At 40.2% G+C, this 13,600-nt stretch overlaps 1 protein-coding gene across 2 annotated transcripts in view; it reads left to right on the top strand.

The window, feature by feature from the left end:
- LOC139750919 (uncharacterized) overlaps positions 1-13,600 on the top strand; it is a 190,670-nt gene that overhangs the window by 81,703 nt on the left and 95,367 nt on the right. For both annotated transcript variants that reach the window (XM_071665811.1, XM_071665812.1), the window contains one exon: positions 11,473-11,658. In XM_071665811.1, coding sequence (XP_071521912.1) covers positions 11,473-11,658 — 186 coding nt within the window. The remainder of the gene's footprint in view (positions 1-11,472; positions 11,659-13,600) is intronic.

Raw genomic sequence — 13,600 nt, forward strand, 5'->3', positions numbered from 1 at the left:
CTGAGAAGTGAGTCCGTTGTTGTTTGCTGATGATACAGCTCTAGTGGCTGATTCGAGTGAGAAACTGCAAAAGTTGTTGACTGAGTTTGGAAAAGCATGTGAAAGGAGAAAGTTGAGAGTAAATGTGAATAAGAGCAAGGTCATTTGGTTCAGTAAGGTTGAGGGACAAGTAGATTGGGATGTAAGTTTGAATGGAGTAAAATTGGAGGAAGTGAAATGTTTTAGATATCTGGGAGAGCATAAATCGGTGTGTTTGATGGAATAGTAGTTCCAACAGTGTTATGTGGTTATGTGGTTGCGAGGCATGGGCTATAGATAGGGTTGTATGGAGGAGGGTGGATGTGTTGGAAATTAAAAGTTTGAGGACAATATGTGGTGCAAAGTAGCTTGATTAAGTAATGAAAGGGTAAGAGAGATGTTGGAAATGAAATGATTGTGGTTGAGAGAGCAGAAGGTGTGTTGAAATGGTTTGGACATATGGAGAGAATGAGTGAGGAAAGATTGACAAAGAGGATATATGTGTCAGAGGTGGAGAGAATAAGAAGCGGGAGACAAAATTGGAGGTGGAAGGATGGAGTGAAGGAGATTTTGAGCGATCGGGTCCTGAACATACAGGAGGGTGAGAGGCGTTCAAGGAATAGAATGAATTGGAATTATGTGGTATACCGGGGCTGACGTGCTGTTAATGGACTGAACCAGAGCATGTGAAACATCTGGGGTAAACAATGGAAAGGGCTATAGTTCCTGGATGTGGATTGAGGACTGGTTTCTGTGCATTACACATGACAGCTAAAGACTGAATGTGAACAAATGTGGCCTTTTTTGTCCGTCTTCCTAGCACTACCTTGCTGAAGTAGGGGTAGTGATGCTGTTTCCTGTGGGGCGGGTTAACACCAGGAATGGATGAAGGCAAGTAAGTATGAATATGTACATGTACATATATATGTTTGTGTCTGTGTGTGTAAATGTATGTATATGTTGATATGTGTATGTATATATATGTGCATATATAGGCATTTATGTATATATATCTGTATGTGAGTGGATAGGCCATTCTTCGTCTGTTTCTTGGCGCTACCTCACTGACACGGGGAACAGTGATTAAGTATAATGAATGAATGAATTTATAACTATCCCTGGACCAATTTCAGTGAGAATCCAGTGTTACACAGGACCTTTTAAAGGTTACTGCATCCCAAGGTTGCATTACTTCCAATAGTAGGGAAATGTAGAATCCTTTAAAGCGAAAAGTTTTTTGGTGACACTGTACTCTCATTGATACAGTCTTGCTAAAGGTGACTTCATTCTCAGTATAACATTAAGCAAGCTTTTAATTATGTATGTGGATGCAAAATTATGAATGTTCTAGTCAGAATATGGGATGAATGGCCACCTACTAAAATCAGTAAAAAGTACTTTTATTTCTTCCAAAAGTAAATACTCGTTTGAAAATGAAAAGTTGCTTGATATAACCAGATAACCAGTAGAGGTTGAAACAGGGTGGTATAGACCCTTTGCTGTCCACAACATCCTTGGATAAGATGATAGAAATTGTAAACCAATGTCAAAAATCACCAATCACTACTGTTCATATGCAGATGATATTCGTCATTTGTAAAAGATTAGAGAATCTCTAGGAAGCAATAGAAAGATAGGAGAGAATATTATACCCTTATGCAGGAACAGAAATTTTCTGGTGCTACTGAAAAAACAGGTGTTTTTCAAGTAAAGGGAAAACTAATTTCTTTCTAAGGAAATGAAAGAACGTTGTGTAAGAACAAGTAAAAAATCAAAGAAACAGGTGAAATTTACCTTAAGTCTTCCCCTGAGAAGTAAGAATTTTTGGTGGGAGCATTTTGCCAAGATAATGCTTAGTACTACGTCTCAGTTGTCATTACCATGCTTGTATATCGGTGTGATGAACTTAGTCTTTCTTATCATCAAAGAGATTTTTTATCATAGTTTATCACCTGAATCACTAGACTTCTGTGGTACAGAGGTACTACTGCTCAGTGTCATCTACATTTAGTGGTCTGCTGTAACCTCCTCCACATGCCATGGCTGAAAGTCAAAGGAATGTAATTGTTGTATAGTGAGGGCATAGGCATTTTGTTCCACCACCACTGACCATCTGAAATTTGATTGATGATACAGAAGCATTGATTGTAGATCTTTGTGAGGTTGCCTTTACTCAGCAATGTCAATTAGCGTAAGGTTTGGTTAAGGATTAAATGACAGTAGATTGAAAATGAACAGGATGGAGAGTAAGGTTATTGTTTTTAGAAGAGACCATAAAATTGAAAAAGCTGATTTTTTTTGTGGTTCACCTTTTTCTTTACAGTGAGGTGGCACAAAGATTAAGCAAAGGACTCTCTGACTGCTGTGTGTAGTGCACTAAAACCATAGTCCCCACCCACTTCCAATCCCCACAGACCTTTCCATGGTTTCCTTAACCATTTGATATGCTATTCAACCCATTGATAGCACATCACCTCCTTTATATCACTGCTTCAGTTTGCTATATGCCTTTCACCCTTAGTAGGTAGTAGTTGGTAGGCAGCCAACAACCACGGAGGTATATTACTAGTACTACCAGCCTAGGTATCAGGAGAGTTAGTGACAATTGCTTAGTGAGCCAGCACTTCATTGGTTGTCAGATTGCACTCAGACCCAGTTAGCTGTCTATTCTTCCTGCTTCACTCACATGTGGACTACTGGCATTCTGTCCACAAACACACAATCTCTCCTTGTCATACTAAAATCTTAAATCACAGAGCTCATTCTTTGTAACAATAGATTTTCCTGTGGTGAGCGCTATGGGCTAACCCTGCCTTTTGGCAAAATGGTAGGGGCTGTAGATTGAAGTAGTAGGTAAGAACATTTATGCAGGAGCATTAGGTAGAAGATGTAGGTAGGAGCATTAGACAAAAGTAGTCAGTTGGAAGATTAGGTATGAGTCACAGCAAACATTGTGCTTGAGTTGTTGCCCTTTGTCAGTGGCCTATTAAGGGTGAGGCATAAAGGCTAAGAAACAGCATTAGAGTTCCCTAGTTATGATGATTCTTCTGCCTTGGCAACCCCATTGAGGGAGTTCCAATTGGAACAGGGTTCAGAGATATAGGTAGAAGATATGAATAGATAGCCTTTCACTCTTTAGCATTTCTAAGCCCCAGTAGTTCAAAGCACCTGTCACTCCATCCATCTCATTTGTGGTTGATATCCCCCTCATTGCTTCCCTCAATTTTGCCACATATATCCTCTTAGACTCTTTTCACTCATCCTCTCCATATTTAAAAACCTGTTCAGCTGTTTAGTCATACTTTCTGTTACACAATCATTCGTTACAGAATCATCCCTCCTCACACTGCTTATTGACTTCAAGCATTTCATATCGAATACATCTGTCACCTTCTGTTCTGGCTCATGACTCCTACTTATACAGCACTGTTGGGATTGCTTTCCACCCATTACATGCCTGTCTTTACTGTCACAAACAATGACTTCTCCTTCCATACACTCATCAATACATCCAGGACCTGTGCCTCATCCCCCATCTTGTGATTCACTTCTCTCCTGTTTCCTTCTGCTATCATGTCCACTCCTAATTATGTAAAACATTTCACTTCAGGGTTTTCTCCATTCAGATGCTTTCTCAAACCAGCCTGTCTCACACCCCCTGCTAAACCTCACAACCTTACTTTAATTCACATTATATCTGAACATCTGTCTTTTTAAGTTAAACACTGTTCTACTCAGACACCAGCTTTTGCAGTTTTGCTCTTGAGTATGCAATCAGAGCTGTCATTTGCAAACAGCAACTAATACGTTACAGAATCATCCCTCCTCACACTGCTTATTGACTGCAAGCATTTCATATTGAATACATCTACCTTCTTCTGCTCTGGCTCATGACTTGCACTTATACAGCACTGTTGGGATTGCTTTCCACCCATACATACCTGTCTTTACTGTCACAAACATTGGCTTCTCTTTCCACACACTCATCAATACATCCAGGACCTGTACCTCCTCCCCATCTTGTGATTCACTTCTCTCCTGTTTCCATCTGCTTTCATATCCACTCCCAATTATGTGAAACTTTTCACTTCCTCAGGGTTTTCTCCATTCAGATGCCTACTCAAACCAGCCTGTCTCACACCCCCTGCTAAACCTCACAACCTTACTTTAATTCACATTATCTTTGAACATCCATCTTTTTAAACATTATCCTACTCAGACACCAGCTTGTGCAGTTTTGCTCTTGAGTATGCAATCAAAGCTGTCATTTGCAAACAGCAACTAACAACTAAAAAGATTCCTTGAAAATCTTTTACATTGCAAATTTAGTCCCATTAAGTAAGAACTCATCAGAATGAGTATAGGATATAGTGGAATGGTTTGTCCATTCTCAGCCTCTGGCTGAGCTGTGCATCAGGACAACATAACATATGGCACCCTGTTGTGTGTTACCCTATTGAACATTTTTCTTTATCCCTGCACATACACATGTAGCTCTACTGTAATTCACGATATGATATTGGTGCAGTGCTTTTTTTTTGTACCTTTACACCTAGAAAGATAGTTTTAATAGAAATTTTTATTTGAATCAAGACTGTCACTGCCTTCCAGTCTAAGTGTGCACTTGATCAAGACATAAACTGCCCATGTTCTAATGCAATTGCCTTTATTTTCTTTTTTATTCAGATACCTATCTTATCGTGATGCATCATGGTAGGTAAGAGCAGCATCATTTGATCATGTGCTAAGAGGTCATATCATAGCAGATAAGAGCAGCATCAGTGGAGCATGTGCTAAGAGGTCGCATCATTGCAGATAAGAGCAGCATCAGTGGAGCATGTGCTAAGAGGTCGCATCATTGCAGATAAGAGCAGCATCATTGGAGCATGTGCTTAGTGGTCACATGATAACAGATAAGAGCTGCATCATTGGAGCATGTGTTAAGGGGTCACATCGTGGCAGTTAAGAGCAGCATCAATGGAACATGTACTAAGAGATCCTGGAAACACCTCAACATTGCTGAAAAGCTGAAAATGATTGAGCATTATCAGCATGGGGAGAGTAGGTCATTCCTTGTGTAGGTCTGTGGCCTCATTAAGGGAACATTTTATGATATAAGTAAGGTCAGGGACAAAACAAATAAATTTACTAGTTCTCAGGACATTGGCCCTTCCTCTTCTAGAAAAAGTATGAGGAAGGGCGATCATCAAGAACCTGAAATTGCTCTGTTTAAATAGTGCCAGCAGTACAGTACTAAGGAAATTCCAATTTGCGTGGCAAGGATCTCCAGAATGCAGTGGATAGATATACTACCCAGCTAGGCTTGGCTGTACAGTCATTAAGGTTAGCCAGGTTGGCTCCACCATTTCTGCAAGCTTCATAGCCAGGTGGACAAAAGAATTAGTGGAAAATTATGAATGCCTACAAAAACTCTGTGGAGTCATTCTGCTGGAAGCTCTGAGAAATCATTGACAACAGTAGCATGGATGGGGAAGTGGGGCTACTTGCTGCTCAGATGCCACCATAGATATGAAACCAGAGTATTTTCTGCTAATAATCATAATATAAGTATGAAACCAAAATATTTTCAGCAAATGATCATATAAAAGATATGAAACCAAAGTATTTTCTGCAATTAATTGTGATGTTATAACACTGAGACTGGGCTTTATTGACAATCCCTGCCAGAAAGTAAGTGGACCCATAAAAGCTTGTCGAGCACCCCAGGCCACAGCAACAGTAAGGAGCATAATTCTCTGCTGGTTTGCATGAGGTCCATTGCCCAGAGCCTCTGTCGTAGATGAGAGCAAGAAAACTCATGCCTTCAAGGATCTTATCAGCTGTCTACCTGTACAACACTGTGGCAGCAAAAGGGCATGATTGACTCAAGATATCTTGTCAGACTAGCACCTCAAGCATTTTGTTCTTGCACTAAAGAACCATCAAGAATCTTTCATAATGTTGGCCCTGTCAGAAGTGAAGGCCCCTTGCCATTTCAACAATACACAAGTCCACCCAGACTTTAGTGAAGTGTCCAGCAAGGGTGGACAGATTAGACAATTTTCGTGTACACCAACACCTCAACACAGCCTATGGATCTGGGACTCATTATGTCTGCTAAGTGACTGTAAATGAGGAAATATTTGAACTAAGTCTGTGTAGTCAATATAAGGCCTGAAAAGGAGGAAGACAGCTAAAAAAGGTCTGCAAACCTGATAAACTACAGCATCAAGGATGCAGTTTTCAATAGGACTGATGCCTTGGATTCTGTTCTTGTGGTCACCACTGGACATGGCTTGGTAACTTAACCTGGTAGGAAGACTAATGAAGATGGTGCTTTGGATGGGTAATGAGGGCAACTTGCTACTCACTTGTCATCATAGATATAAAGCAAAGTATTTTCTGTAGTCATGATATATCAATTTTTATTTTAATTATTGTATTGTAGCTGTATACAGCTACTCTGCCAGTCATGAAAATAACTACCAAGGTCTCTTTTACATCTTAGCAGTACTAAGTGTTTTGCATTGAAAATGAAAAACTTATGCCACATAGTAAAGAATACACAATTCAGAAGCTCTAGCTATCATGTATGATTTACTGCTGCACAAGGCCTGAATGATACCTGGCTTATTCATGACCTTCTGCTGTTGAAAGAGTTAAATGTTTGGGAAGAATTAGGATTCATAATGACAAGAGTACCAATATGGATGGTAGTGGTGGTGGTGGTGGGGGTGGGGGGGGATTGAAGCCCTCACGTTCTCTGTTCTCAGTGATCTAGAGTAAATTATCTCTCACCCCTCCCATATTCCTGACTGGTGTGACCACTCTCCTGATATTCCAGGTCTGTTTTTCACCTCTAATCTTTAATGCTGTAGCTGCACATTTTTTTTTTTTTTTTTTTTTTTTTTTTTTTTTGCCGCTGTCTCCTGCGTTTGCGAGGTAGCGCAAGGAAACAGACCAAAGAAATGACCCGACCCACCCCCATACACATGTATATACATACACGTCCACACACGCAAATATACATACCTACACAGCTTTCCATGGTTTACCCCAGACGCTTCACGTGCCCTGATTCAATCCAATGACGGCACGTCAACCCTGGTATACCAAGTCGATCCAATTCACTCTATTCCTTGCCCTCCTTTCACCCTCCTGCATGTTCAGGCCCCGATCACACAAAATCTTTTTCCCTCCATCTTTCCACCTCCAATTTGGTCTCCCACTTCTCCTCGTTCCCCCCGCCTCCGACACGTATATCCTCTTGGTCAATCTTTCCTCACTCGTTCTCTCCATGTGCCCAAACTATTTCAAAACACCCTCATCTGCTCTCTCGACCATGCTCTTTTTATTTCCGCACATATCTCTTACCCTTACATTACTTACATGATCAAACCACCTCACACCATACATTGTCCTCAAACATCTCATTCCCAGCACATCCACCCTCCTGCGCACAACTCTATCCATAGCCCACGCCTCGCAACCGCACAACATTGTTGGAACCACTATTCCTTCAAATGTACCCATTCTTGCTTTCCGAGATAATGTTCTCGACTTCCACGCATTCTTCAAGGTTCCCACGATTTTCGCCCCCTCCCCCACCCTATGATCCACTTCCGCTTCCGTGGTTCCATCCGCTGCCAGATCCACTCCCAGATATCTAAAACACTTTACTTACTCCACTTTTTCTCCATTCAAACTGCACAATATCACCCTAAATTGATTCATCTTACTACACTTTCATAAATGTATCAATTTTAACAGCATTTTCCCCTCCATCACCCCCTTCTAAAAGTAAATAGTAGCACCTCAACATAACTGACTGGAATACCTTGGGAAAACTCTTTCCAGACTTTCCTTGGTATAGATTAATGTCTTTTATACAACTATGCTTTTGTTTTTGCCAGACACATAGTAGAGGTTAAAGTTGTGGGAATGGGAGACTTTATCCCCTCTTTCTCCAAGATGATCTCTTCCCCCAATCCATGGTTCATCTGTTTCTATTCTGTGGCTATTTAGGAAAAGGATCAGGTATGTAGGGCATGGAAAAACTCTCCTTCCTAGACTCCCATTCATCATTTATAACCACCCATAATCATTGCATAATCTGGAGAAGGCATATGATAGAGTTGATAGAGATGCTCTGTGGAAGGTATTAAGAATATATGGTGTGGGAGGCAAGTTGTTAGAAGCAGTGAAAAGTTTTTATCGAGGATGTAAGGCATGTGTACGTGTAGGAAGAGAGGAAAGTGATTGGTTCTCAGTGAATGTAGGTTTGCGGCAGGGGTGTGTGATGTCTCCATGGTTGTTTAATTTGTTTATGGATGGGGTTGTAAGGGAGGTAAATGCAAGAGTCCTGGAAAGAGGGGCAAGTATGAAGTCTGTTGGGGATGAGAGAGCTTGGGAAGTGAGTCAGTTGTTGTTCGCTGATGATACAGCGCTGGTGGCTGATTCATGTGAGAAACTGCAGAAGCTGGTGACTGAGTTTGGTAAAGTGTGTGGAAGAAGAAAGTTGAGAGTAAATGTGAATAAGAGCAAGGTTATTAGGTACAGTAGGGGTGAGGGTCAAGTCAATTGGGAGGTGAGTTTGAATGGAGAAAAACTGGAGGAAGTGAAGTGTTTTAGATATCTGGGAGTGGATCTGTCAGCGGATGGAACCATGGAAGCGGAAGTGGATCATAGGGTGGGGGAGGGGGCGAAAATTTTGGGAGCCTTGAAAAATGTGTGGAAGTCGAGAACATTATCTCGGAAAGCGAAAATGGGTATGTTTGAGGGAATAGTGGTTCCAACAATGTTGTATGGTTGCGAGGCGTGGGCTATGGATAGAGATGTGCGCAGGAGGATGGATGTGCTGGAAATGAGATGTTTGAGGACAATGTGTGGTGTGAGGTGGTTTGATCGAGTAAGTAACGTAAGGGTAAGAGAGATGTGTGGAAATAAAAAGAGCGTGGTTGAGAGAGCAGAAGAGGGTGTTTTGAAATGGTTTGGGCACATGGAGAGAATGAGTGAGGAGAGATTGACCAAGAGGATATATGTGTCGGAGGTGGAGGGAACGAGGAGAAGAGGGAGACCAAATTGGAGGTGGAAAGATGGAGTGAAAAGGATTTTGTGTGATCGGGGCCTGAACATGCAGGAGGGTGAAAGGAGGGCAAGGAATAGAGTGAATTGGAGTCATGTGGTATACAGGGGTTGACGTGCTGTCAGTGGATTGAATCAAGGCATGTGAAGCGTCTGGGGTAAACCATGGAAAGCTGTGTAGGTATGTATATTTGCGTGTGTGGACGTGTGTATGTACATGTGTATGGGGGGGGGGGGGTTGGGCCATTTCTTTCGTCTGTTTCCTTGCGCTACCTCGCAAACGCGGGAGACAGCGACAAAGTATAAAAAAAAAAAAAAAAAAAAAAAAAAAAAAAAAAAATCATTGCAAGTACATTATCTGTGAGGTGAAGCATTCTTTTATTTAAAAAGGAGTGGAATAACCTCTTCTTGTCACCCACTTGTAGGTTTTTCTCGTCTTTGGTTAAGAGCATTGCTAACAACTTATGTCCCTCTACCTTTCCTTCTGTTTTCCATTCTGATAGGACTATACCTGACTCCCACCCATAGACAAAGCAAGCATCTCTCTTTAGTTCCTCTATCTCCATTAACTCCACTTTAGATGACTCTAAAATTCCTTCATCCCCTGATTTTCCTATTACTAATCCGATGCCCTTCCCATAATCTCTTTTTGAACTGTTCGAAAGTGCTTCTTTCTTTGAACACAAGCAAGGCTTATGGTACTCTTGGCATCCATTGTCATTGTACTAAAAGAGTGTGCCTTTGAACTTGCACCTGTGCTTGCTTGTCTGCTCCATATTTTAAAAACCAGAGCTTTTACTTCTTGGAAGCATTCGTTGGTACATTCCATCCTTACAAAGGGGTGACTGTTCCAATCCCTCAGACTATCATCCTCTTGCTTTGACATCTACCATTTCCGGAGCATTTGAATCCCTCCTCAACTCTTATATCCCCAGATATCTTGAATCTCAGTCTTCTGTCATATCACCAGTATGCCTTTCATGAGGAGAGATCCACTGATGATATTTTTTCCTATCTTAGTAATGTGTGATTATAATCCCTGAGAGATTTTGGGGAATCGCATGTTAGTTGTCCTTGACATATCTAAAGCTTTTGATAGTGTGGCACTGGTGTCTTATCTCTAAACTATCCTCTTTGAGCTTCCTTCCCTTATTTTGCTCTTCTGTATCTTGTTGTCCCTCAATTCGATCTATCTCTGTGGTTGTTGAGGGATTAGCCTCTTCCTTGTTTTCCATCAACAGCGGTGTCCCTCAAGGTTCTATCCTGTCTTGTACACTTTTTCTCGTATTTATCAGTGGTGTCCTTTCCGCAAATATACATATGCACTCATGCACTGGTGACTGAGCACTGCATTCCTCCACATCCTTCCATTATGCTCCTTCTTCCCTTGCTCACTCTGCATCTTATCTCAATACAACTTCTTTAGTAAACTCAGACTTGGAGAGCATATCTCAGTGGGTAGATGAAATCTGGTTAAGTTTAATGCTGTCAAGACCCAGCTTTTACCCATTTCTCAATTGAAAATTCATCACAACTTTCCTCTCTCCTTTGACAGTTCTGGGATTCCACATCTTGACTCAATGAACATTTTTGATATTTCTGTAACATCCTTTCTTTCTTGGAAACCCCATAGTACGGAAATATCTTAGTCTGCCTCAAAGAATTTGGGAGTCTTGTTTAGATGTTGAAACTTCTTTTCTTTGGAACAGTTGCTCCATTTATGCAAAGAATTGATCTGTCTTTGTATGGAGTACTGCTGTCACATCTAGGATGGCACTAGCTCTGCACCCTTACTTGACAGTGTTTAGTCAAAAGTGGTCTAACTTATAAACTCTCAGTTAACTTCAAAACTTAACCTGCTTACCCTACTCCATAGTGTTGGTTCACTTTTCCTCTTTTGTAGGTATTACTTTGGCTTTTGCTCCGAAGACCTTGCTGCTTGTGCCCCACCACTAGCTAGACCACACAATACCCAGCAAGCTGCTGTCACATGATTAATGACTGGCCATTGGCATTTCAAGAGTAGGCTGTTTGGTAACTGTTTCTTTCTTTACATCTCAAAGCTTTGCAACCCCTCTACCATCTCATATCTTTCCCATTACCTATGACCTAGCACATTTAAAAAGGGAGGTTTCTCACTTCCTTTAAAATTTGTAAATACTTTCCCTGTCTCTTCTTTTTCCCTTCCATTAATCTCTCTGTATTTCAGTTTAGGCCTGGCCTTGATGTGGACTCTTGTCCCAGACTGGAGCCTCCGATGAAAGAAAAAGGTTTTAAGTGACATTAGAGTATGGATTGGATTTTTCTTGTGCTTTAAAACATAATAAAACGGATTACTGAATTCTTTAGACTAAATACTGTTTCTTTCAGACAGGAAAATGACAACCTCTCCTGTGATGTGTCAGGATGTTAGTAACACTGTCTCTATATCTGGGAACAGTACCACAGCAAGCAAAAGCTTGGCCTTCCCTGTATTGCCAGACTGTACATCAGATAACACTGACTCTAGATCTGGAAGACAGCTAAGGGAGATTACTTCACAGAGCTCAGAATCAGGTATGTAAGGTGAAGTGTTAACAGTCTAATTAAAAAGCTTCAACCTTATTCATACAACCATTTTCTACATATATGACAATTGCATAAGATTCACTATTCTTGGGCACTATATAGATCATGCTAGGCCGACTTCTAAGAAGGCTTTAGTGGGTGGGCTAAATAGTTTTTTCTATATTTCAAATAACACACATCCAGTCAAATGTACTCACTGATGCATACATGCTCATTCACTAGTGTTTTGCTCAAGGATCATGAAAGATATCAGTCACAGGTAGAATGTCCACTAATGAGTAATTTCAATTTATTTTAACGTATGGTTCTTTGTACTTTCACTGCTTTGCTTACAGGAATATTGCTATAGTGTATTTACTTTCTTATCATAAAGTCAATCAGTGCATAACATTAAGTTGTTAGGAAAAATTGGAAAACAAAGACAGGAAGGCACTGATTTGCATCAGATGGTTGCTGGCCAGCTCCCTGTGCATTTTCTTAGTAGTAGAGTTGGCAGCTCAACAATAGATTTTTTTAGGACTCACTTCATGAAATTGTAAAAAAAGCATCTCCTGGGCCACTGGGCCTATTTATGTTCATGTTTCAGAAAAATAATTTTGATAGTTTAATGAGTGTATGAAAGTGTTAGTGACTTTATTGCTTTATTTCTTTCACACAGTTGTGCATGACAAAATACATACAATTGTAAAACGTAGAACAAAAAATTTTCTGCCGCACCTTGAGCTACCACCATGTGTCATGTCTTAGTTAGCTGTTTTGGAAATCTGGTTATGGTACATGTCTTCATCATCTGTGCACATCTTTTTATCATCTATACCCATAACTATGTATGAGAAAATGTTTACATAGGGCCTCAAAGCGGATGACTAGGGCTTTCTTGAAAACATTAAATGTTTACCATCATAACAGAGAATGTCATGAGGGCTGCAATCTTAAATCTTTCACTTTTTTGACAAAGATATGTTGTATACACACGCACACACACACACACACACACACACACACACACACACACACACACAAATGTGTGAACGAATATGGTTTTTGTTGTCTTTTCCTAGCGCTACCTTGCATGTATGTGGGGGGAGGGGGGTGCCATTTCATGTGTGGCAGGATAGTGGCGGGAATGGATGAAGGTAGCATGTATGAATATGTACAGGTTTATATATGTATATGTATGTATACGTTGAAATGTTTAGGTATGTATATATGTGTGTATTGGCATTTATGTATATACATGTGTATTCCTATGAGTCCATGGGGAAAATGAAAAACGATAAGTTCCCAAGTGCACTTTTGTGTAATAATCACATCATTAGGGGAGACACGAGAGAAATAACAGTCAGTTGATATACAACGAAGAGACGTAGCTAGGAAGCCATTTGGTAAACATATGATTGTCCAAGACAGACAAGTGTATCGTAAACTTATTATGTGGACAAGAAGGTGAATTGCTTACAAATCTTATCAACAATAAAGTTATCTCATTTGTATAGACCTTCACTAATATTAAGGTTATAATTCCTTGTGTATTTGATAATAGAAGATTCATTGATATTTCTCGTGGTACTGGAGTTCGAGTTAATAGCTAAGATGGCATTACTCCAGTCAGTACAATGACCATAGTTTTCAATTTGATTAAACAAGGCATTTGATTCTCTTATACTATATTTCTGTTGCTTAAGTCTAACAGAAAGATCCTTACCAGTCTGCCCAACATAAAATATACCACAGTTTCTACATGGCACTTTACAGATGCATCCAGGAGAATTTTCTGGTGAGTTCCTGATTAAGATATTCTTTGTAGTATTATTGTACGAAGTTATCTTTATATGGAATTTTTTTAAACAAAATTACTGGAGGATATCTTACCTTCTAATGCAATTTGGTTTAGGTATGTAGATGATGTTCTCTGTGTTTGGCAAACACT

Source organism: Panulirus ornatus, chromosome 10, assembly GCF_036320965.1.
Source record: "Panulirus ornatus isolate Po-2019 chromosome 10, ASM3632096v1, whole genome shotgun sequence".
NCBI classification, from domain to species: Eukaryota; Metazoa; Arthropoda; class Malacostraca; order Decapoda; family Palinuridae; genus Panulirus; species Panulirus ornatus.